This window comes from Balaenoptera physalus, assembly GCF_965194825.1.
Source record: "Balaenoptera physalus genome assembly, chromosome: 7".
NCBI classification, from domain to species: Eukaryota; Metazoa; Chordata; class Mammalia; order Artiodactyla; family Balaenopteridae; genus Balaenoptera; species Balaenoptera physalus.
In genome coordinates this window covers 82,312,812-82,338,659 of record NC_138886.1, presented here as the reverse complement: position 1 = coordinate 82,338,659, position 25,848 = coordinate 82,312,812, and the positions used below count along the sequence as shown (strand labels likewise).

General features: G+C 41.9%; 1 protein-coding gene and 1 long non-coding RNA gene across 4 annotated transcripts in view; both read left to right on the top strand.

The window, feature by feature from the left end:
- The first annotated feature begins 6,964 nt into the window (after window positions 1–6,964).
- Window positions 6,965–25,848, top strand: part of FRMD3 (FERM domain containing 3) — a 321,116-nt gene continuing 302,232 nt past the window's right edge. The window contains exons 1-2 of one of the 3 annotated variants that reach the window (XM_082469724.1): window positions 6,965–7,095; window positions 7,354–7,587. In XM_082469724.1, coding sequence (XP_082325850.1) covers window positions 7,441–7,587 — 147 coding nt within the window. In that variant the 5' untranslated portion in view covers window positions 6,965–7,095; window positions 7,354–7,440. Of the gene's footprint in view, window positions 7,096–7,269; window positions 7,588–25,848 lie in introns of those variants that run through there. The other 2 variants (XM_082469723.1, XM_082469725.1) reach the window with 2 other exon arrangements.
- Window positions 16,577–25,003, top strand: LOC309664553. Its single transcript, XR_014265921.1, has 2 exons — window positions 16,577–19,368; window positions 19,692–25,003. It is a non-coding gene; the product is annotated as an uncharacterized lncRNA (long non-coding RNA).

The following is a 25,848-nucleotide window of genomic DNA, read 5'->3' as shown; positions in this document are numbered from 1 at the left end:
ATGGCCAGTAAGCACATGAAAAGATGCTCAACATCACTAATCTTTAGGTGAATGTAAATCAAAACTACGATGCTCACACCCATTAGGATGACTACTATAAAAAAAAAAAAACAGAAAACAACAAATGTTGGAGAGAATGTGGTGAAATTGGAACGCTTGTGCATTGGGCTGGGAATGTAAAATGGTACAGCTGCTGTGGAAAACAGTATGGTGGTTCCTCAAAAAATTAAAAATAGAGCTAGCATATGATTCAGCAATTCCACTTCTGGATATATACCCAGAAGAATTGAAAACAGGGTCTCAAAGAGGTATTTATATACCTATGTTCATAGCAGTACTATTCACAACAGCTAAAACATGGAAGCAAATCAAATGTCTATCAATGGATGAATGGACAAGCAAAATGTGGTATACATACAATGGAATGATATTCAGCCTTAAAAAGGAAGAAAATTCTGTAATATACTACAACATGGATGAATCTTGAGGACATTATGCTGAGTGAAATAAGCCAATCACAAAAGACAAATACTGTATTTTTCCACTTACATGAAGTACATTGAGTAGTCAAAATCATAGAGTGGTGGTTGCTGGGGGTTGGGGGGAAAAGGAATAGGGAGTATTGTTTAATTGTATAGAGTTTCAAGATGAAAAGTTTTCTGGAGATGGATGGTGGTGATGTTTGCACAACCTTATGAAAGTATTTAGTACCACTGAACTGTACCCTTAAGATGGTAAATTTTATGTTATCTGTATTTTACCACAAAAAAATTTAATAACATCAAAAATTCAAAGAAATGAAGTGTGCAGTAAATAAAATGAAAAATTGACTTTAATTTTCACTTAAATAACAAAAATTCTGAAAAAAGTACTCAAAATATAAATATTAATACCCTCATATAGCATAAAGTATATTGAAAAATCAATCTCCTGAAATTGCAAAGATACATTTAATGAATAGAATTCATTAAGTTATGTTTCTTCTTATGTTTTTAGAAATACAAAGAAATTCCAGCAATACCTGAATTTGGCCAATTGCAAATTTCAAAAGCAAATAAAAAATGAAAAGCAAGAAGCAACAATGGAAAGAATTAATGAAAATCAATCAGTCATTTCATAGCAAATAATATCAATGATGAGAAACCAAATGTATTTTTATGTTAATTGAAAAATTGTGAAAAATTGTGAAAATTAATTTAACAAGAAAACTAAATATTTTACATTCATCTGAAAGGCAAATCATCTCACTGACCAAAACCAAATTCACCATCAGATGAATTGTGATGGTCTAATAGGCAGGTGCTAGGCAATGTTGCCACTGCTTGGTGCTCTCTGGCGGTAAGTCAATAATGTATGGAGTTATATGCCCCCAAATAACATTTACTAAATGCAAGAATTTAATAGAAGGAGCCATATAAATGGTGTTCAAAATATTTTCAATGATCATTTTTTGTTGTTGTTGGCTTAAACAATAGAGATTAATTTTCTCATAGTTCTGGAGGCTGGGAAGTCCAAGATTAGGTGGTGGCCAATTGGGTTCCCAATGAGAGCTCTCTTCCTGGCTTGCAGGTGGCTGCCTTCTCCCCATGTCCTCACATGGTGGAGATTGATCTGTTTTTAACTACACTTAATTTTTATTTTTTAAGATTTTTTTTGAAGTGGACCATTTTTAAAGTCTTTATTGAATTTGTTACAATATTACTTCTGTTGTTTTTTTTTAATGTTTTGGTTTTATTGGCCGCAAGGCATGTGGGATCTTAGCTCCCCGACCAGGGATCGAACCCACACCCCCTGCATTGGAAGGCGAAGTCTTAACCACTGGACCACCAGTAAAGTCCCTAAATACCCTTAATTTTTTAAGAGCACTTTCACGTTTACAGAAAAATTATGCAGAAAGTACAAAGAGTTCCTATATATCCTACCTCCCCACCTCCCGCCCCTGCTTTCCCCTATTATTATCATCTTGGCCTTTCCCAGAATGTCACATAGTTGGAATCATACAGTATGTAGCCTTTTCAGACTGGCTTCTTTCACTTAGCAATATGTATTTGAGGTTCCTCCATGTCTTTCTGTGGCTTGATAGCTCATTTTTTAAAATTTGTTTTTTTTGCTAAATAGTATTCCATTGTATGAATGTACTACAGCTTATCCATTCACCCACTGAAGGATATCTTGGATGTTTCCAGTTTTTAGCAATTATCAATAAAGCTTCTATAAACATTTGTGTGCAGGTTTTTTTGTGGACATAGTTTTTGTCTCATTTGGGTTGATGCCTAGGAGCACAATTGCTGGATTGTATGGTAAGCCTACGTTTAGCTTTGCCAGAAACTACCAAATTGTATTCCAAAGTGGCTGTACCATTTTACATTCCCACCAGCAATGAATGGGAGTTCCTGCTGCTCCGTATCCTTGTCAGCATTTGGTGTTGTCAGTGTTTTGGATTTTAGCTATCTAATAGGTATGTAGTAGTATCTCAATATAGTTAATGTTGCAATTATCTAATGAAGTATGATGTTGAGAATCTTTTCATATGTCTATTTACCTTCTGTATATCTTCTTTAGTGAAGTGTCTGTTAAGATCTTTTGCCTATTTTTAAGTTGGATTATTTGTTATTTTGAGTTTTAAGAGTTGTTGTACATTTTGGATACAAGTCCTTTGTCTGATATGTGTTTTGCAAATATTTTCTTTCAGTTTGTAGTTTATCTTATTCTCTTAACAGTGTCTTGTGCAGAGCAGAAGTTTTTAATTTTAATCAAGTCCAACTTATCATGCTTTTGGTGTTGTATCTAAAAGTCATCACTGAACTCAAAGTTAGCTGGATTTTCTCCTACATTATCTTCTAGAAGTTTTATAGTTTTACATTTAGCTGTATGACCCATTTTGAGTTAATTTTTATGAGTAGTATCTAGATTATTTTTTTTTGCATATGGATATCAGGTTGTTCCAGCACATGAAAAGGATAGTAAAAAAAAAAAAAAAACAACCAACAACTATTATTTTTCCATTGGATTGACTTTGCTTTTTTGTCAGAGATCAGTTTACTCTATTTGTGTGGGTCTATTTCTGGGCTCTCTATTCTGTTCTATTAATTTATTTGTCTATTCTTTTACCAGTACCACACTGTCCTGATCACTGTAGCTTTATACTGTTTTAAAGTCAGGTGGTGTCAGTCCTCCATCTTTGTTTATCTTCAGTATCGTGTTGGCTATTTTGGGTTTTGTGCCTTGCCAAATAAACTTTAGCATAAATTTGTCAATATCTACAAAATAACTTTCTGGGATTTGATTTGAATTGCATTGCATAGATCAGGTTGAGAAGAACTGACACCTTAACAATGTTGAGTCTTCCCACTCACAGACATGGAGTATCTCTCCATTTATTTAATTCTTTGATTCCTTTCATCAAAGTTTTTATATAGAATGTGTATATATTTTGTTAGATTTATACCTAAGTATTTCTTTTTCAATCATCAATTTTAATGGCTGTAAAAATGCTTAAAAATCTTTTAAAACCCAATGCACAATATTTACAACCATCAAGCTTTTGGAGCCAGGCCACCTGTTTTCCATTTGTGGCTCATCAAAGTGCTATGACCCATGGGTTGGGAATTTTTCAGTAAGGAGCAGCAGCTACTACCACTGAGCATGAGACATCTCTCCCACTGCTACTTCTTTATTAGGCACTGGACCTTGCCAGTTCTTCTCTGCTGTGGCCAATGTTCTCACTCCTCAGGTGGATCCATTTTTCCTTTACTCAAATATCTCTGGTTGTCTGTAGGGACAGGTTCAGATTTGTCTGTAGGGACAGGTTCAGAGATTTTTGGAGGGGAGTTTTAGTCAGGCTTTTGTTTATCAGACCTAGAAATTTTATCTGTTCTACAGATCAAATAGGACCTTAGTTGGATGTCTAGTGATCAGCAAATTCCTGTGGGTCACATCACTCTGAAGTCATTTGGGTCCCACTGCTCATGACTGTCTCCGTGCCCTCCTGGGCACCGAAGGTTAAGTATCACTATTTGTCCTCTGCTAATCCAGGCTCCGATCATCTCCATTTAAATCAGGGAGGTCCTTTTAACTGCAGAGGTTTTCAAAGCACCCCTGGTCACAGAGAACAACCACTGTGGTACTTTTCAATGATGGCCGTGCTTCCTTCAGCAATGATTCTCCCAAAGCTGTGGTGGAGGCCCCCTCAGGACTCATGGTTACAAGAGAGGTGAACTGGCTACATATGAGCGTCCACTTCAGTATTTCCTTCTCCTTGATTCTTTGGATTTTTCTCCTGTACAAATATTGGGGGATTTCTTCCTTCTCATTTTCATTTAGCTCAGTCCAAAAGTCAGTCAATTTATTTAGATGGTACATTGAAACCAGAGTCACTGAAAAGTGCACTCAAATCAACAACTTTAGGTTTATTTACACACATACTTTTCAAGTTAAATTAGCAAAACCTTGTAATTCTTTCTCTTCCTGGGGTTGACTTTGTAACTGGCTTTCCATGGGTGCCTGGATCTGATTCAAGTATTAAGAGTGAGAGTAGTCAGAGGTGGTGGGCAAGAGGTGGCAAGGAGATTGTCTTCCCTTTCCAGGGTAACTGCCTCAGGTGAGGTCGGAATAGGGTCTTCAAACAATGCAGGAACAGCCTTTTTAGATAAGGGAAGAGGCTTTGCTTCTGCTGTCAAGAGGGACTTGGGGGCTTGAGTTACTAGGAATTAACCAAATCCTCCTTTATGGCCCCATTTCTGTTCCCAGATTCCCAATCTTTCCTGAAGATAATTATCTCTCACACATGAAATCTGGTGAGGCTGATAATTCAATTGACTTCGTAATTTGGCAACTTGTAGAAAAAATTTTGAGTTTGCTGTTTAGCCTTGTGGTTCAATTAATAAAAAATTCTTTTAGCTCTGTCATAGAATACAGCTTTTTTAAAAAGTTGTGAGCTGAGAATTTAGGACTCAGTGTGTCATTGCTTTTCTTTAAGTGGCCCAGTTTTAAGCTCACCTCTTGAGTTCATTCTTTGAATTCCTCTTGCTCTTCATGTTATTTCGTGACCATGGCCACTCGGTTTCCCAAAGCCTTGTCTTCAATGGGTACTTCACTCCAGGTGACCGTATGTGGTAATTTCCCCAGCTGTTTTTCATGTATTCCAAGGGCTTCCCAAGCCCACATTATACTTGTTGAATCTCAGCCTTCCAAACCAGAACAGGTAGCCAATCTCAGATCCTTCTCATTTCCTCAGAATGCTGTTGCTTGCAATCCCACTTTGGGTGACCTCTGTTCTGTCCTTTTTCCTACTGTCCTGATTCGACTTCCCTGAAATTTGAGATAACAATTTTGGGGTATTGAGCTTGACTCTTTTGGAGCGGAAAGCTTGCTACAGTAAGAAGAGACAAGTATGTAGCCTTAAAAGAAAAGCTTGGGTTGTCTTGCGTGGTGACTTTTCTTTGATCTCTAGGCTATCTTAGATCTGCTCTTTGGGTTGGGAGAGATGATTCAACCCCAGCTGTAGTTTTCATACTGGAGTGGAACAGTCTCAACACCGCCATCTCATATGCCTATGGAGCTTTATAGAGCACAGACCTGTCCTCCACTGGCCTTGTCTCATCCCAGCTTCTCAGCCACCTGTGAGATGAGCAGAACAAACATAGACGTGCTTGCCTTTGAAGCTGAGAAAAGAAATGAAGAGGCTTTCCCAGGATTCTCAGGGTCGGCCAGTAGCTAGGCCAAGAGTGAAATCCACATCTTCCCAGACTCTCCACACTGAACTCCCTGTCAGATCCTGCCCTAACATGCCTCAGCCCGGGGCAAGAATACACATGGAGGCCCACACACTATTATCTAAATATTCACAAGCAATAATCAGGCTATCAACTGTTAAATAAAATATACTCTATCCTCCTATCTTGACATTTGGAGTTTCCAGAAGCAAATGCTGAGACTGAATTTGGCATATTGGGTATTTATTAGTGATCAACACAGGGAGGAAGCAGGAGCAGGCAGAGGGAGGAAATTGACTGCAGTGCAGACCCCAGGCAAGCCTCAGCCAATCCCACGGGGGTGTCCCAGAGCACTGATGGCCCATCAAAGTGTATCAAGTTTAGGTGAAATGACTGGGCCATCCCTCCCCACCCCAAGTACAGGGCGTACCTTTGGATGAGGAGGCTCTGTGCAGCTGCAGCAAGAGCCGACAGTTGGGCAACGAGCCCTTCCTCTAACAAATACTCCTTAATAACGACCTGTTCAGCCCAGGAAAGGGCAGCAGGGTGAGAGACCCTCCTTCTCTTCCCACTTCTGGATGTCCTGGCCTCCACATCCAAAGTCCACCTGCCTCCACAGCCGCCCTTGGGCCTATGGGCACACCACACAGGGGCTTGAGACACCCTGGAAAAGACAGAGGGGCAGGAGACGCCTATCCCCAACATCCTGGAGGCAGAATCCCAGGGTTCCCAGTACCCAGAGATTGGCCTAAACCGGACGGGCATACCTCCATTCTTGGACAATGCGGGAGCAGAAGGAAGTCCCTTAAGGGTCCCCCTTAGGGCAGGATAAGGACCCTCTTGCTCGGGTCTAAGGTACTGCTACCAGAGATGGAAGTGAAATGTTGGGAGACAAAAAAGAGAAATTGCTTAAGGAAGGTTCTGAATTTCTTAGAGAAGGAGATTGACTCTCAGTTAATATTAAATAAAATAAAGGCTTACAAAAATCCCCATGAGTACCAGGGATTGTGACTGTTAGCCTTGTTGCCGTTGTAGCGGGGCAAGGGCCTCATGTCACTCTCGGGGTTCGCCCTTAGTCCAGTAATCCTCTCCCGCGGGGGAATCCTCCTTGCGGGTGTAGGTCAGGATCGCCCTCCACCCCCCGCCCGCCGCCAGGTCCCTGGGGCCAAGCAGAGCAGGGCGCTGTCGGGCGCCTGGGGGAGCCGGGGCAGGGACGTGCGCGACCAGGAGCCAGAGTGATCGCGGCCGGAGAGGGAGGAGGCTGCCGGGCCCAGCCTGACGCAGAGGCGGCGGCGGCGGAGCAGGCCACTGCCGGGGCGCCCCGGCCACCAGCGTTAGCCCTCTCTCCGCTTTCTCCTGCCGCGGCTCCTCGCGAGTGGGAGTGAGTACGTCGCGCGCCAGCCGGGGGTCGCAGGCTCGGGGCATCCTCTGCAAGCGAGCCCGGGCGGAGGGAGGCGCAGGAGCGCGCGCGAGGGGCGGAGGCGGGGAAAGGAGCGGGCGAGGCGGAGGCGAGGGAGCGGAGGGAGGGGAGCGAGGAGAGGGAGGGGCCCGCCTGCCGCGCCCCGGCCGCTCGGCGTGTGTGGCCGCAGGCGCCCGTCGCCGCTGCTGTCCCGGGGCTGAGCCGCGCCCGGGTTTCCAGGACGGTGCGTGAGCGAGTGTGTGTGTCCGCGCGGGCGAGCGCCGCGCCGGCCCGGAGCCTCTCGCTCGCTTCCACGGGCCGCGGTGCATGTTCGCCTCCTGCCACTGTGTGCCGAGAGGCAGAAGGACCATGAAAATGATCCACTTTCGGAGCTCCAGCATCAAATCGCTCAGCCAGGAGATGAAATGCACCATTCGGCTGCTGGACGACTCGGAGATCTCCTGCCACATCCAGGTGCTGGGGCGAGGGAGTGGACTACACGCCGGGCGCAGGACTTGGGGGCCTCTGCGGGTGGGCGTGCGCCGGCAGGGGCGAGGAACCCAGTCGGGGGCCTGCTAGAAAGCCACATTTCTCTTCCTCCGCCCCCTGAGACTGGGAGCCCTACCCAGGGATGGGGGCACTGTCCTCCGCAGGCACCAGGCGCGCGTTTTGCGTTCCCGGGGCCCCTTCCTCTGGCTTACACGCTGCGCTCAAGTCTCGCTGCGCCTAGGCTGGGGGCGCAGGGCAGCTACCTCCTGGGGCACTCTAACCCCTCTGTTCCCTACCCCGTCGGGATATATGAGTTCTGAGAGCCGAGAGGGGTACCTGCATGTCGCCCACTTTTTCCTTCCTCCCTTCCTCCACGTGGAGAAGGCATGCACCAGCCTGGGCTCACTCATTTCTTTCTCTGGCGCCCGGGCTCCGAAGGTGCCCTCAGTCCCAGGGACCTGCTCCCTCTCCCTGCCTCCCCTCTACCGGTGGCCTTTACTTCTCAGCGTGGAGCGGCGGCGAAGTTTCCCGGGAGTGAAGAGAGGCCAGGCAGCCCCGGGCTCCAGCCTTAAGGGATGGGGCGCGCGCTGCGCGGACTGGAGCTACCTCGAAAGGAATCGTGTGAAATCTGAGTGTTTCAGAGAAAAGAAAAGGGCTGTGAGGCCGGCAGGGAGGGAACCCTGCAGGACTTGGGTTCCGGGAAAAAGCGCCCTTTGGGATATTGGTGGACATTTGCTCTCGTCCAAGTTGGAGAAGGCCACAGTTGTTTGGGCGAAGGCAGCTTTGCTGGCAACCCCATCCTCGGGTAGTAAGTGCCTTTGGGCTTGCAGTAGATCTAGTGTGAGCTGCAGCGGGGTGTGTGTGTGTGTGTGTGTGTGTTCTTTCAGTGCATGTATATGTAGGCAGGTATGTGTCTTGTCCCAACACCCACTTGGGACACACAACCTGGAAAGGTCATGTCAGGGTTCAGCACTATTAGCTTCTGACTTTTAAATCTATTTACGTATTTATCTCTGTGATTTCCTCTTCTCACGTACCTGAGTCTTGAAGCTCCAGTACGGAGTGAGCTGTTTTAAAAATACTGGGCACCCTACCCCCGTTCTGGTGAGGGATGAATGGGAGCAGCGTCTCCCAGGGGCAAGAATCTGCCTCTGGGCTGTGTTAACCAAGAATGAATGAATGAATGAATGAATGGCCTTCCCCCTCCCCTTTTTTCTTTTCTTGTGGGAGTTTGTGACATAGGGACTGTGACAACTAATTTGTGAGCTGACAACTGGATAAGTTTCAAGGCAGGAATGTGGTGCCCCATGACCTCCCAGGAAAGTAGGCTCCACTGACTTTTCTGGAGGATCTTGAATTTCATTCTGGGCTAAGCATTGCTGCTAAACTTAATAATAAAAGGATTAGCAGGATAGGCAGTTTTTCTGCTGCCACAGGGTTGCACAGAAACATTTGGCATGTACTGTCTTGTGATTCAGAGAGAGTAGTTTGTGCATTTTGCTTTAAGTCCTAAAGTGGGTATACAAGAACTTTAACCCATATTGAATATGTAGATAATGAAGGGACCAGTGGCAGAGAGTGGGGCTGTTGAGTTCTCCTGGGCTCTCTCAGCCCTCTCTCTGCCCTGTCCTTTCCCACTTGGAGTTGACACCACTGTTTTTTTTCCCTTTGGGGGAGGAAGTCTTCCTTAGAATAGATAAATAGTCCCCAAAGGACATGTGTGCATTGCCTGGTGTTCTGGGAAACAATAAATTGTAGCCAGTCTAATAGCAATTTGGAATGTTAGAGTTTGTATGGCCCAACTGATGCCAAAGAGATTAAAATGCTATGTTCCAAAATGTTGATTTTGGCATTGCTTAAGAAAATCAAGTGTTTTATTTGGAGGCACATCTGCCCCCAAATGGTGATTATCATTTAACCAATGAAAATGAATTAAAAGATTTTATTTTGATAATTTTGGAACTTATACCTTCCTAGAATATTTCAACCTGGGAATTGATGTTACACTTCTGAGCATAAGGTCACAAAAAAATTTCCATTTGTTTAGGGTGAAGACAAAATGATTTTTTTTAAAAAAGAAGCTTTTGGAGTCACCAGTACATGCCCTGGGGAATCCACCTGTCTTTCCTTTCTTGCTTTCCTTTTCCCTCCATTTTAGGGAATCACAAAGTTAAAAGAGAGTGTAGATTGTTACACAGCTCTTCCCTCTATAACCCACACAAAATGTGAGTTATGGATTTTTTGTGTGTGTGTGCAAAACAATAGCTTTTAAATATTCTTTTCCAAACTATATAATTTGGGTGGTTATTGACAAAAAAAACCCTTTCAAACAAACAATGTAATGGCTCAGTGTCAGCAGCCTGATAGCCAGTTCCAGCAGGAGATGCCAAGAGTCACTTGCTGTGGCTCTTCATAGGATCTAGTATGCTGTCCCATTATGTCATTTGCATGTGAATGTTTAGGTAGAGTGGAAGAGGAATTCCAACCAGATAGGGAGCAAAAGGAGAGTCTAGGGCACCAGACAGAGGCCTGGGGAGGGGAAGGAGTTGCTAAATGTTCCCTATTGGGCTTTTCCAACTGAGCCAACCCTTGAAGTCTAGAGACTGTGGAAGGACATGGCTTAGCTCTCATCTCTTTCATTCAGTCTTGCTGTTTCAAGTAGAGCGGAGTCTTAGCCATCTTGCCCATTCCATCCACGTTTTCAGACGCTGGCAGTGTATTCACAACTCCTTCTAATGAGCCTGCCATTTTTAATACTGACTTTTACTGAGTAAAATATAGACTTTTTACATTATTTCTTTGTTAGCAAATCCTGGTAAACATGGTTGCTCTTATTGGAATTGCCTGGAAATTTGTATTTGTATTTGAATAGAAATCCTGGCACTGTGCCTAGTACACAGTAGGCACTTAGTAATTATTTATAGATGTAGATTGAATAATTTCTGTCTGGGCTGTTAAATTCATGAGGTTAGGAAGTTTCGTTGTGGTGGCTGTTCAAGGAGTCCTCAGTACCTAGAGCACAACCTGGCATATAGTTGTGTTCAGTAAACACTTGTTGAATGAATGAATGCTACCGGCCCAGTATTTAATGTAGCTCATTACCTGTCAGCATGAGGGTAGCATGACAGCACTGGACTGGGAATCAGGAGATAACATGATTTAGTTTTGTTACCAACCAGTCGTGTGACACTGAGTGAGTCATTTGACATTTGGAATCAATGTTTCTTGTTTTGTAAAATAAGGGAGTTGGGTGAGAATGGATGGCTCCAGTTTAAGAAGTCTGTAGTTTAACTATTACCTAGACCAGTTACCTTTGAGTAAAACATTGCGGTTGACAGAGTGGTTGTATACACATTATCTCATGTGATTTTCATTCCTATCCTGTTATCTCCGTTTTATTGATATTATTGTGTTCTTGAGTGTTATCTTAATTTTATAGGTGTAGAAAATGAGGTTCCGAGATATTAGGCAACTTGAGTCACCTGGCAAGTAAGTAGATTAGAAGCCATGTCATTTGACTCAGAATCCAGAGCCCTTTCTTCTCTGCAGCTGCCTCCTGAGACTTGAGAATTAGGATGCTTTAGGCTGCAAATAAGACAGTAGCCAAGTTGAAGTGGCTTAAATAATAAGGAAGCTTATTATCTTACCTAATGAGAAGTCCAGAGGTAGGGTAGCTTCAGAGTTGTTCAGCAGCTCTGCGTGGACCTAGGTACTTTCCATCTTTCCACTCTGCCACCTCAACACGTCACCTTTGTCATTTATAGTCCTGGTTATAAGGTGGCTGTAGTAGTTCTGAATGTCAGTCAAGTACTAACACATCCACCGTATAAGAGGTGGTGTTTCTTCCTGCATTTCTTTTTATCATGGGGGAACACCATTCCTGGAGGCCCCCATCAGTCTTCCCTTCAGATCCTATTGGCCAGGATTAGATCCTATACCCAGGACTTAGCTGCAAAAGAGTCTAGAAACGTGTACATTTGGTATCTGCACCCGTCACTCCCTATAACGGGAGGTGGGCTTTGACATCACGGAAGCAATGGAGAGGTGTGTGTACGTGTGCATGTGCCTGTGTGTGTGTAGTAGGGGGCTGGGGAACTGCTGTTGGCTAAGCAAGCAGTAGTGTCTTTCAGAATAGGTCAAACTGAGTTACAATTATTGTTACAATAAAACTGTCAGGAAAGTTTAATAAGATGTTAAGTAAGCCCAGGCTTATTTTAGGCAATCTTTGTATGATCAAATTCCACAACAAGAAAAATTATCGGATAGTCCTTTGTAGTTGGTGTTGTTAAATCAGTTCAGTCCTTACTGAGCAGGTGGGTTCTGGGTAGCTACAAGCCATCTTGTATAGGGCAGGCACCTCTGCTCTTGTTGAAGTGGCAGTATGGCAAAGTGGTTGAGAGCTTATGTTCCCGAGTGCTACTTGCCTGGGTTTGAACCCTGGCTCTACCATTAACTAGCCAGGTGATTTGGGCAAGTCACTTTGCCTCTTTAGGTCTCAGTTTCCTCATCTGTAAAATGGGGATAATAATGGCACAACCTCATGGGCTTGTTGTTAACGATTAAATGTGGGATATATGCCGAGCGCTTAGTACCTAGTCCATTGTAAGAGCTGAAAAAATATTGATGGTTGTCTTACTATTATGTGAAGGTATATTGGATTTAATCCTAAGTAGTGGGAAGGCTTTGGCTTGGAATCTGAGGTCTTTAAGACCAAACTCCATTACTTTTTGATTGTGCAAGACCTTAAGCGAGTCACTGGGCCTCCTGTTTTTTAATCTGTGAAATGGGCACAATAATTCCTCAATTGCCAGTCTCCATTGGGTTGTTGAGGTTATGTCTATAAAAGCATGTTGCAAATGTTAAAACATCACCCAAATGTAGAATACTATTCTAATTAATTCAGTTGAAAAAAAAAGAGAGAGTAGTTTACTGCATCCTGATTTTCTTATCTTCTGGAACAGGAATTGGATGGTCACATGCAAACATACATATGTGCTAAATATCAGGCCCCATGATGATCCTGCTGGTGAAATTCAAGCTAGGTGCAGCTGACAGCCACACCTTTTCTGCTAGTAAGGACAATCCAACACTTTTCTCTATCAAACTCATTGAGAATGCCATTCAGAGTGCAGTGAAGATCAGACACAAAAGGAATAGGAGAGACAGTTTGTTAAATACTGTGGTCTAGCTCTGACGCGTTTAGGCCTAGATTACATGGGCCAGCTCTTTGTATTAAGTATATTCTGACAAAAAAAGTAATGTTATTTCAATGGCCTGCTAAGATCTTATCTCTTGATGTCCTCAAAGCAAAGGCAAAGTGTATTGACTGTGGGGAGAATGCAGTACTGTTAGCGCCACATCATTTGGACAGTATATCAGCTGGGTGCTTTTAACTCACAAATTCTAATTCAAACTGGCTTTAGCACTAAGGATGTTTACTGGATCACATGTCCAGAAGTGCTGATTTAAGTAAGGACCTAATTCAAGGACTATCCTGCCTTTTTGTGAGGCTTTATCCTCAGACTGATAGTGAAATGGTTATAGCAGTTCCAGTTCTCACATTTTCATTGGACACCCTCCAGAAGAAGAGAAAAACCACTTCCCACTCAGCATTCCAAGCAAAAGTCCTGCAATCATTCTGATCAGACCTCCTGGGTCGCATGCCCACCCTGAACACAGTGAGTGTAATCAATAGAAGGGAACGTGCTGATTAGCTTAAGGTGACCAGAACCTGGCCCTGGGACTCAGAGTGGAATCAGCTTCCTTCCTGGTGGTGGTCTGCATGGGGGAGAGGTCAGTGCCTAGAAATCAGGGCTCTCCTGCGAAGTGGGAGGGGGTAGGGGGGAGGGCTGCTAGGAAGTTAACCATACTAGATTCTTTGTCTGTCTGGGTCAGTGATTCTCAAAGTGTGTTCTGGGGACCCCCGGGAGTCCCTGAGATCCTTGCAGGGGGTCTATGAGGTTCAAACTATTTTCAAAATAATAATAAGATGTTGTTTGCCTCTTCTGGGTGAAAGAGTTTTATCAAGGTATAATTTACATACCATAAAATTCACCCATTTAAAGTGTACAATTTTAAGATCTTCACAGAGTTGTGCAACCATTACCACAAGCACTTTTGGAACATTTTCATCATCCCCAAAAGAAACCCTATGCTCTTTAGTAATCACACTCCCCTTTCCCCCTAAACCTCCTAGCCCTAGGTAACCACTAATCTAACTTCTGTCTCTAGAGATTTGTCTATTGTGGCCATTTGATAAAAATGAAATCATACAATGATCTTTTGTGTCTGGCTTCTTTCAGTTAGCATAATGTTTGCAAGGTTCATCCATGTTGTAGCATGTATCAGTATTTCTTCACTTTTAATTGCTGAATAATATTCTATTGTATGGATAGATCACAGTTTATCAGTTTATCCGTTGATGAAAATTTGGGTTGTTTCCACTTTTTGGCTATTATGAAGAACGTTGCAGTGCATATTCCTGTAAAATTTGCCATTTCTTTTCGGTATACACCTGGGAGTGAAATTACTGTGTCATATGTTTAGTAACTCTGTTTAATCTTTTGAATTGAACAGTTTGCCAAACTGTTCTCCCAAGCAGCTGCACCATTTTACATTTCCACCAGCAGTGTATAAGGGTTTCAATTTCTCCACAGTCTTGCCAACACTTGTTACTATCTATTTGATTATAGCTATCTTAGTGGATGTGAAGTGATATCATATTGTGGTTTTGATTTGCATTTCCTTGTTGCTAATGATGTTGAGCATCATTTCATGTGCTAATTGGCCATTTGTATATCTTCTTTGGAGAACTGTCTGTTTGGATCCTTTGCCCATTTAAAAGTTGAATTGTCTCTTTATTATTGAGTTCTTTTTTTTTTTTTTTTTTTTAACTTTGGGTTTATTTATTTATTTATGGCTGTGTTGGGTCTTCGTTTCTGTTCAAGGGCTTTCTCCAGTTGCGGCAAGTGGGGGCCATTCTTCATCGCGGTGCGCAGGCCTCTCATCACCGCGGCCTTGTTGCGGAGTACAGGCTCCAGACGCGCAGGCCCAGCAATTGTGGCTCACGGGCCCAGCTGCTCCGCGGCATGCGGGATCCTCCCAGACCAGAGCTCGAACCCGTGTCCCCTGCACTGGCAGGCAGATCCTCAACCACTGTGCCACCAGGGAAGCCCTATTATTGAGTTCTAATAATTCTTTATATATTCTGGATACAGACTCCTTATTTAATAAATGATTTAAAGGTTTTTTTTTCCCCATTCTTAGGGTTGTCTTTTTACTCCGATGGTGTCAACATTTTAAAAATTTTGATGAAGTCCAATTTATCTATTTTTTCTTTTGTTGTTTCTGATTTTTGTGTCATAGCTAACTAACTATTGCCTAAACCAAGGTCATGAGATTTATACCTGTGTTTCCTTCGAACAGTTTTATAGTTTTAGCTCTTACATTTAGGTCTTTGATTCATTATTTTATTGATATGTGATCACATACCATAAAATTTCACCATTTTAAACTGTAAAATTCAGTAGATTTAGTATATTCACAAAGCTGTACAACGATCACCACTAATTCCAGAACATTTTCATCATCCCCCAAATAAAACTGTACCCACTAATTGTCCCCATCTGGGACTTCCCTGGTGGTCCAGTGGCTAAGACTGTGCACTCCCAATGCAGGGGCCCCAGGTTCCATCCCTGGTCAGGGAACTAGATCCCACATGCGCAACTAAGAGTTCGCATGCCGCAACTAAAAAAAAAAAAAAAGATCCCACATGCTGCAACTAAAGATCCTGCATGCTGCTACTGAAGATACTGCATTTTGCAATGAAGATCCTGCCTGCTGCAACTAAGACCCAGCACAGCCAAATAAATAAATAAATATTTTAAAAAAATAGTCCCCATCTGATCCATTTTGAATTAATTTTTGTATATGGTGTGAGGTAGGGGTTGAACTTGGTTTTTTGCATGTGGATATCCAGTTGTCCCAGCACCATTTGTTGAAAAAACTATTTTTGTATTTGTCACTCTTGTTGAGATGTTGATTTGCCTTTTCCACTCTCGTTCTCTCATAAGTATACAGCAGAGTTTTCCAGAGGCTGCATGATATGTGGTATTGCAACACATTGACTATGGAAGCAGATGTGAGAATCCAGCTGTCTTCTGTTAAGCCAGACAGTAAAGATATTTACAAAAATGTAAAAAGCACTACTTTTCTCACTAAATTAGTCTTTATTTTGTAAGATAAAGTTATTTTTCATAAAAGTATGCTATTTATGTTAATGTGCAATGGGTTTATTATTTTTTTAAATGAATCAGTGATTGAATATTTAAAAAATTATCAGCAAATATTGAGATATACAACCCAAATAAACAAAAGTTCTATAGATCATCAATAGTGTAAGGGAGTTTTCAGGCCAAAAAGCTCACGAATTGCTGGTTTTGGTGACTATCAATTTACTGAACTTCCTGAAAAATTTTTAAAAAACCCTAAGTAAAACAAAATAGAACTCCCATGCATCTTGGGCCTCCAAGATTGCAAGTTACAAGTACTTGAAATGATGTCAATTAAATAAAAAACCCAGTTGTACATGGAAAATGTGTATATGTATATTTGGAATTCTTAGTATTAACGATATACCTGTGTGTGTGCATGTGTGCATGCATGTGTGTGCGTATGTGTGTGTGTGTGTGCATTGCAATATTAAGAGTAGAAGATCAAGGGCACGCTCTGCTGTCCTAAGCATTTCCCAACTGCACTTGCTCTCCAGCTGAATCTCAATTTTTTTCAACTCTAATAATTAGGTAAAGCCTTGTCTTACTTTGAGACCCCTCTTTTGATTATGGAAAATGTACAGCAACAGTGCATTAACATGTAAACTGCTTGAATCAGGCCCATCAGTCACTGAATTCTTAAGTTGTTACTTCTTTTTCTGAGTAGGCACTTTGGGAACTCTTAAAAACGTGGGATAGGGAGGGTGGGAGGGAGACGCAAGAGGGAGGAGATATGGGGATATATGTATATGTATAGCTGATTCACTTTGTTATAAAGCAGAAACTAACACACCATTGTAAAGCAATTATACTGCAATAAAGATGTTAAAAAGCAAAACATGGCAGGAAGAGAAATATCGGAATTTGTCCCACAGAGAATCTAGTATGAGATTCACATGCGTGAGTGATAGGCATTCAATAGCTAGCAGGGTTCTCTCTCAGTTCCCACTTTGTGTGGGGAAGGATTCAAGTTGCTCCTCCTATGAAATAGCAGAGAGCCAAATGTGGAGTCCAGAGATGGGGAAAAATGGGATTATGATCAGGAGCCATTAGGGCAGGTTTTGCAACTGAGGTTTGAACTTAATTCAGGCTAAAAGGAGTTGGCGTTCAGCTCTTGGGAGGGATGTATAAATGCTTTTCATTCTCTGACATTCATGTGGATCTTCTGTTCTGTTGTTAAAATGCACATTCTGATTCAGAAGGTCCTGAGGAGTGCCCTGAAATTCTGCATTTCTAATAGGCTTCCAGATAATGCTGCTGCTGCTGTTCTGTGAACCACACTTGGAATAGCAAGGCGTTAGTGAAATTTATCTGTTTCATAATAACATTCTTGATTTCCTTGAGTGTGGGGCTTTTTGGCCCTTGTCTCCCTTGATAACACCTCACCTGGCACATTTCCCTCAGTAGAGGTTCAGTGAATGAGTGAGTGAATGAATAAAGAAATCCATCCAGGTGTATCTATCACTGATAGACTGAAGTGCTGATTAGATATTGATGCTGCGGATGAGACGATTTCTTTTGACTCCCCGTCCCAGCCAAATCAAGAGATTGTTTTTCAAACAGGATTTCCTGTGATGGCCAGTCTGATGAAGGGTTGGACGTCCGTGAGAGCGCATGGGGGCCCAGGATTAATGAGAGAGTTCTTGTCCCTCTGGGCCACACTTCCCACTCTTGCTTTCCTGTATCCTGGACCCTGGTGGCATTGTGGAGGAACTCTGGCAACTTCTTGGCACAAACAAATCATTGTGTATAAGCCAGCAGTGCCTGGAAATTCCCAGAGGCTTAGGGGACCCAGCTGTTCTCACTTTCAGAAGTGACCTCGGGGGACAGTGACCCCAGAGGACAGTGAAAAATACATTTGAGGTGTAACATAAGCTCTGGAGCTGTTTGTCTGGTGACTTTCCCTGAAGGTGCATTGAGGGAAGTGAGAGGATCACTTTGGAAAAACATGAAGTTAATTCTAAAGGGAAAGAACATTTGTATAGATCAAGCAATTGTGTTTTTCAAAAGTGAATTAGTAAAGTTTTTTGAAATAACATCAATCTTATTCAGTAAACATTTAAAAAATATCTTCTACATGCCAAGCACGGAGCTGGGAACTAGAGATAAAAAGAAAATAAAATCAGACATCAAGAGGCTGATAGTCATTTGGAGGCAGAGAAACACGATCATGATTCAAGGACAAAATGACAGATATATGTGGGTGGAGGACCAAGAGGAGGCATCTGTGTCAGACTGAGACATCAATCAGTACCTCTGGTGTAGATGAATCTTGATTAATAATTAAAGGACAAGTGGAAATCAATTCTTTGACGGAGGGAAAAAGGCATTCCAAACACGGTGAGCCCTTGCTTGGTGTAAAGCCATGGCCATGAAACAGCATGATTGGACATAGAAATGAAGGAAGAGAGAATCTGGGATTAGTCCCAGGTGGTTGGTTTCAGTGACAGGGGTCATGGTGATACCAATCCAGTACTGGCCACAAATTTTGGGGACCCACTGGAAAATGAAAATATGGGGCTCCCTGTTAAAAATTATTAAGAATTTCAAGATCACAAGAACAGACCATTAAACCAAGTGTGGGATCCTTCTCAGCATGGATCCCACACCCATGAAACTGACCCTGAGAAGACAGAATAAAGGAGAAGCAGGTTATCGGAGAAGATGATGAGCCTGGGCATGTTGACTTCGTGGTGCCTGTAGGGAATCTGAGTGGAGAATTACTGGTAGCCAGTTGGAAATAAGGAATGAAAGTGAGCAGAGAGGTCTGGCATGGAGACACAGATAGGAGAGTCCTTAGTATTCATGCAAGTGGTGGTAGAAACCATGTGGTGTGAATGAAACTATTATGATGGGTCTTCCTTTTTTGTCTTTCTGCTTGGGGAATCCTTGTAGATCAAACCAATGGAGTTTGAGCTCTGGAATTCTTTCCAAGAGCACTTAATCATTTTCCCTTAGTCTGGCAATTCCCACCTGAACGAGAGCTTCTCCATTTTCTTCTGCAAGAATAAAAGGCAGCCAACTCAGAGTTCTCAGTGGAAAGGCACTTTCCTTCTCTTAATTCTCATTTTCTAGCTTGGAATAACCGATGAAAAAAAGTCCTCTCCCAGCTATAAGGCTCTGAGTTACAAAGCATAGGATTTTCACTCTAGGGAAGTTACCCTTTGAAACAGTGTCATGAACATTAAATAGATAATACATTTTAAAATCCTATCAACGTGGTGTAAAATTGATGTCAACATGTCATATGAGGAGCAACTTTGCAAGTTATGCTGCAATAATTTATCTTTTTAAAATATTTACTTACATCTCAGATATCCCCAATGGCAAATTTTGTTTTCTATTTAGTTTCCAGGAGATTATTGTGGATGTTGATTAAAATAAATTCAAGTTCTGTAAAATCCCTCAAAGAAATAATTTAATATTAGTAACATAATGACCTGGATCTTAGATGTACAACAGAGCTTTGTCTGAATATATCTATTATTATGCTAAGGTTTTTTTTTTTTTTTTAAATGAAATCTTCTTTATTCATTTATTTATTTTTAGCTGTGTTGGGTCTTCGTTTCTGTGCGCAGGCTTTCTCTAGTTGCGGTGAGCGGGGGCCACTCTTCATCGCGGTGCGCGGGCCTCTCACTGTCGCGGCCTCTCTTGTTGCGGAGCACACGCTCCAGACGCGCAGGCTCAGTAATTGTGGCTCACGGGCCTAGCTGCTCTGCGGCATGTGGGATCTTCCCAGACCAGGGCTCGAACCCGTGTCCCCTGCATTGGCAGGCAGATTCTCAACCACTGTGCCACCAGGGAAGCCCCTATGCTAAGGTTTGAAATATGATTATTCTGTAGCAGGAGAAGCAATTAGCATATTAACAGATTACAGTTTGGTTTATTACCTCTCACCTCAGAAGCATAATTTGTTGCTTTAAGGCACTAGGCCTTGATGGTGAATGTTAGTCTGGAAAGGATTGACTGAATCAGGGTCTTCATGTGCAAACTGTGAAAATTCAAGTGCAATATCATTTACTAATGGATTGGTAATAAAATTAAGCAATCTTAAAATAAATCAGTAACTAATTAGCTTTATTAATAGAAGAGAGGACAAAAGCCTACTCAGTAAGTTGGCTAATAATTCTTCCTTGATGTTACTAACCGATGTTATTTTTGGGGCTGGTCTATACGCATATGACTGCCCATTGTTCTGAAAATAATGCTAGTCTCTGTGATCTTCATCCATATGTAGGTGTCATCTACAATGTTATGATGGTGGGAATTTATTGGTTCTTTGTTTAGCAGCATCCTTTCTTTCTGCTCATATGCCTCTTGATATCCTTGAGTAGTATGCTCATAAAGTGTATTAGCTAGTTGATTAAATTGAGATCCAGAGGTGTTATTTGCCTGAAGTTGCCTATTTAGCAAAATTAGGGTGGGGTATGGTGTCTTGGGTTATCGATTTGCTCCTACTAAATACTAAATACTACCCTTCTTTTGTTTTTGAATCTTTCTTGGCAGTCTAAATGATGTAATTCTTTTCCACTGACAACTGTTAATAGCACAAGGAAAAAACCTCACACTGACCACATTTCTGGGTAAAGAAAGCATGTTGATGTCTTAGAACTGTCATCTAAGGACACAATTTTAGTTCTTCTCTACTTTCTTTAGTCAATATATGGCTCAATGTACTTCCAAATGAAAATTGACATCAATTGATCAGGTAATTATGAATTGGCATCTAACATTGCTAGATAATTGAAAGATACCTTCCCTTTCCCTTTACATGTTTGGCATGGTACCAAGCAATACGCTGCTTGTATTTTGAAATTTCAAAGTAACTTTCAAAAAATTACAAAGGAAAAAAAGAGGAAGGATGATGTCATAGAATTGTCTATCTATCCTCTGTGGTAATTTACCTTGTAGTTTTGAGATTGACTCAGGAAGTCAAATTCTTAGCAATCCCAGGCCATGGTATTTAGAAGACTGCTAGAAAAATATGAAAGTAAAGTTTTTTGGTTAGGCACTAGTTACATCCTGGTCAGGCTCTCTTTGTTTTGAAGGCTTAGGTAGAAGAGTAATAAAATCTCTGGAGTCAAGGGTGGAAAAAACACTTCATACCACCTGGAGCCTTGTCAAGGGTAGCTTCACCTCTTGTGTTCCCAAACCTCAAGGGAGATGTATTTCTGCTGAAGGATCATGGCGGTGGGGGGCAGGGCACCTTGAATGACACATTTTGTCTCCACATTTGGAGACATAGTTTCTCCACCAGGTGTAGATGGCACCTTCTTGGTTCAGTGCTGATTAAAAGAAAACAAGGAGGAAAAGTTGTACAGTAATTCAAGGGCAGCCGTGAAGTCTGAGTTTGCAGCGCCAGCAGCAGTGTGGTAATTTGAGAATAGCAAATTAGAAGAACAAAGCAGATTTTAATCATATGCCACAGACAGGAAGGTGGTTTAGGTTTATCTCCAAAGTGTCCCTCCATTAGAGAAAGGGAGGTTTTTAATGCTCTAATCCAGTATTTATTGTTAAAGATTTCTTTGTTTCTTTCCCCCAGCCTTTCTTTACTACACTCACTGGGTGGGAAATGCCAGTCTTTTTTCCCATCCATGTACTCAGCAGTTGTTAAATATGAAACATTTTCTTGATGTTATTGGAAATGGAGGGGGGGCACAGATTTTGAGATTTGAGATTCAAGATCTTTACCTTTAGGAGATTTTTGTCTGAAGGCACAATTGTCCCCTCCCATCCTTTCCATCCATCCATCCACCGATCCATCCATTCATCTGTCAACCCAGCCACCCGCTCCTCCACTCATCCATCCAACAGACATTTGCTGAGCATCTCTCTTAAGGACCAGTCTGGGTACCAGAGATAAAAAGATAAGTAAGAATATGGTCCTTTCCAGTCTGGTAGAAAAGACAGACACATAGATTCAAGGTGATACTATTACATTTGAAGAACACTAAGGTATTATTGGAGCACGTAGAGAAACCGAGGTATCAACTGGGGGAAGGTGTAACCCTCCTTTAATCTCTAATCACTCTCTTCCAAAGCCACTACTCCTCCAAAGGATATTCTTTGAAATGGATCACTGATACTTTCTTACTCCTATTTAAATGTGAATAAGAGCATCTTTAAGAACTTTGCTCTTTGTCTTGCAAATATCTCAGCAAAAATTGTACCTTGCTATAAAATGTGATTTCACGAGAAGTCACACACCCCATTCCCTGCTTTCTACCTGCTTTTCACCCTCAAAGTGTCTCCTATATAGAAATTCTTGAGCAGCCACTGGGGATCCTAATCCAGCCTGGGAAGGACAGCGAAGAGTTTTTTTTGGAGGAGATGATGTCTTAGCATCCAAGACTTAGATGAGTTTTAAAGAAAAAGTAGGCATTGTTTGGCCACTAAATTGGGGGACTGTGTTGAGAAGGGGTACAGTTAGGAAAAGAAGGGCCTCTGGCAGAAGGCTGTGCATAGGCAAAGACATGGTGTTTGTGAGGAACTAAGAAATGCATTGATTTTATATGTTAACAGAGAGGTCCATCACTTGCAGTGGGGAGTTGGCAATTATCTGCTCAGACTATGCAGACGGTGCAGTGGGCAGCTGGAGTCTAGAAAACAGTATTGGCTACTGTTTACTAGGGAATAATCAGGACAACCCCACTGAGGCATGGTTTGTGTGGTTCAATGACAATCGCCATTGTTTTGCAGGGTCAGCTTGGCTACACTTCCAGAGTGAAAGGTAAGACGTGTCGCGTGTTTTATCTCAGGCACCGCCCTGAGGAACGCTGGAGTTTTCAAGTTCTTAGTTGAGGTTTTAGACTTTTATGTGCTGTTGGGGTGGCGATGGTTCCATGACCTGTGACCTTCAGTGAGCCCAGTGATGGAGCGAGTCTTCCTTAATGACAGATCAGGAAATTGACAGACTTTTCCAAAGCAACTCATCCCTTTAACCTGTTAGGGTGGTCCTCAGTCCAACCAGAGAGGGCCTGATGGAAGTAGTTTGGGGGTTTCTGGAAATAAGTGTTGAACAGAAGTGAGAGGAATCGAAAAAGGCCTCCTTCTGCACTTTAGATCAGCACTGCCCAGTAGAACCTTTGTGATGATGAAACTGTTCTTTGTCTGTGCTGTCCAATTTGGTAGCTACTGGCCTCACGTGGCGATTGAGCACGTAAAATGTGACTGGTGTCATTGAGGGACTGAATTGTCAGTGTTATTTAATTTAGTTCATTAAAATCTAAATTTAAATAGTTACATATGCTAGAGGCTGTCATACTGAACAGTGCAGTGTTAGCCTCTTAATGGTGGTTAACTCTTGAAGGAGAGTCAGGGTGTGGAGTAGCACCGGAAAACTTTCCTGCTTTCCTCTGCATACTGCTATACCATTTGCACTTTTGGTAAGCATTTGTTACTTCTGTATTTTTTAAAACTGTGTGACATTCTGGAAAAGGCAAAACTTTGGTGACAGTAAAAAGATGAGTGGTTTCTTGGGGTGGGAGAAAGAGGGATGAATAGACAGAGAGCATGGAGTATTTTTACAGCAGTGAAAATATTCTATATGATGCTATAATGGTGGATACATGTTACTGTAAATTTGTCCAAACCCACGGAATGTATAAAATCAAGAGTGAACCCTAATGTAAACTCTGGACTTTGGATTATAATGATGTATCAATGTAGGTTCATCAATTGTAGGACATGTACCATTCTGGTGGGGGATGCTGATATTGGGGGAGGCTCTGCATATGTGGGGATGGGGGGTATATGGGAAATCTCTGTACCTTCTGCTGAATTTTGCTGTGAACCTAAAACTGCTCTAAAAATAAAGTCTATTTAAAAAGAAAAAAAAATAAGACATTTTGGAGAAGAAATATGTGCCTTTATTCTCAGAGAGGACTTAGAAAGTTGGAAAAGATTTTAGATTTTTAGTCTAATGCCTGCATCTTTCTCGGGGAGCATCTAAGTTCTGAGAAGAGAAGGGACTCACTTAACCTGGTGAGTGACAGAGGACTAGGACCCAGGCATCCAGATTTCCATTTTCATAGTTCTTTCAATTTCATGGTAAGGCATTGTTTATGTGAGTTTGGTTAATGTTGCTATGGTTTTCCTGTGTACCTAGAAATAAGTGACATGCCATGATTTAAGTTCAAATTCAACTGTTCATTGCTGGTATATAGGAAAGAGATTGATTTTTTTAATATTAACCTTGTATCCTACAACCTTGCTATAATGACTTATTAGTGCAGGAGTTTTTTTGTTGATTCTTTCAGATTTTGTACATAGACAATCATGTCATCTGTGAATAAAGGCAGTTTTATTACTTCCTTCCCAATCTGTGTACCTTTTATTCTTTTTCTTGCCTTGTTGCATTAGCGAGGACTTCTAGTATGATGTTGAAAAGGAGTGGTGAGAGGGGCATCCTTGCCTTGTACCTGATCTTAGTGGGGAAAGCTTTGAGTTTCTCAACATTGAGGACGATATGAACTGAAGGTTTTTTGTAGATTTTTTTTTTAATCAAGTTGAGAAATCTCCCCTCTATTCCTAGTTTACTGAGAGTTTTTATGATGAATGGGTCCTGAATTGTCAAATGCTTTTTCTGCATTTATTGATATGATCACGTGATTTTTCTTTTTTAAAAAATATTTATTTATTTATTTTATTTTTGGCTGCATCGTGTCTTAGTTGCAGCATGCAGGAAGTTCGTTGTGGCATGTGGGATCCTCCGCTGTGGCACACCGGCTTCTCCCTAGTTGTGGCGTGCGGGCTCCAGAGCATGTGGACTCTGTAGCTGCGGCATGTGGGCTCTCTAGTCGTGGCCCACATACTCAGTAGCTGTGGCGTGTGGGCTTAGTTGCCCCGTGGCATGTGGGATCTTAGTTCCCCAACCAGGGATTGAACCTGCATCCCCTGCATTGGAAGGCGGATTCTTAACCACTGGACCACCATGGAAGTCCCTTGATTTTTCTTTTTCAGTTTGTTGTTTTGATGGATTACATTTGATTTTTTTTTATTGTTAAATTTTTTTTAACATCTTTATTGGAGTATAATTGCTTTACAATGGTGTGTTAGTTTCTGCTTTATAGCAAAGTGAATCAGTTATACATATACATATGTTCCCATATCTCTTCCCTCTTGCGTCTCCCTCCCTCCCACCCTCCCTATCCCACCCCTCTAGGTGGTCACAAAGCACAGAGCTGATCTCCCTGTGCTATGCGGCTGCTTCCCACTAGCTATCTATTTTAAGTTTTGTAGTGTATATATGTCCATGCCACTCTCTCACTTTGTCACAGCTTACCCTTCCCCCTCCCCATATCCTCAAGTCCATTCTTTAGTAGGTCTGTGTCTTTATTCCCGTCTTGCCCCTAGGTTCTTCATGACCTTTTTTTCCTTAGATTCTATATATATGTGTTAGCATATGGTATTTGTTTTTCTCTTTCTGACTTACTTCACTCTGTATGACAGACTCTAGGTCCATCCACCTCACTACAAATAACTCATTTTGTTTCTTTTTATGGCTGAGTAATATTCCATTGTATATATGTGCCACATCTTCTTTATCCATTCATCTGTTGACGGACACTTAGGTTGCTTCCATGTCCTGGCTATTGTAAGTAGAGATGCAAGGAACATTTTTGTACATGACGCTTTTTGAATTATGGTTTTCTCAGAGTACATGCCCAGTAGTGGGATTGCTGGGTTGTATGGTAGTTCTATTTTTAGTTTTTTAAGGAGTCTCCATACTGTTCTCCACAGTGGCTGTATCAATTTACATTCCCACCAACAGTGCAAGAGGATTCCCTTTTCCCCACACCCTCTCCAGCATTTATTGTTTGTAGATTTTTTGATGATGGCCCTTCTGACCGGTGTGAGATGATATCTCATTGTAGTTTTGATTTGCATTTCTCTAATGATTAATGATGTTGAGCATTCTTTCATGTGTTTATTGGCAATCTGTATATCTTCTTTGGAGAAATGTCTATTTAGGTCT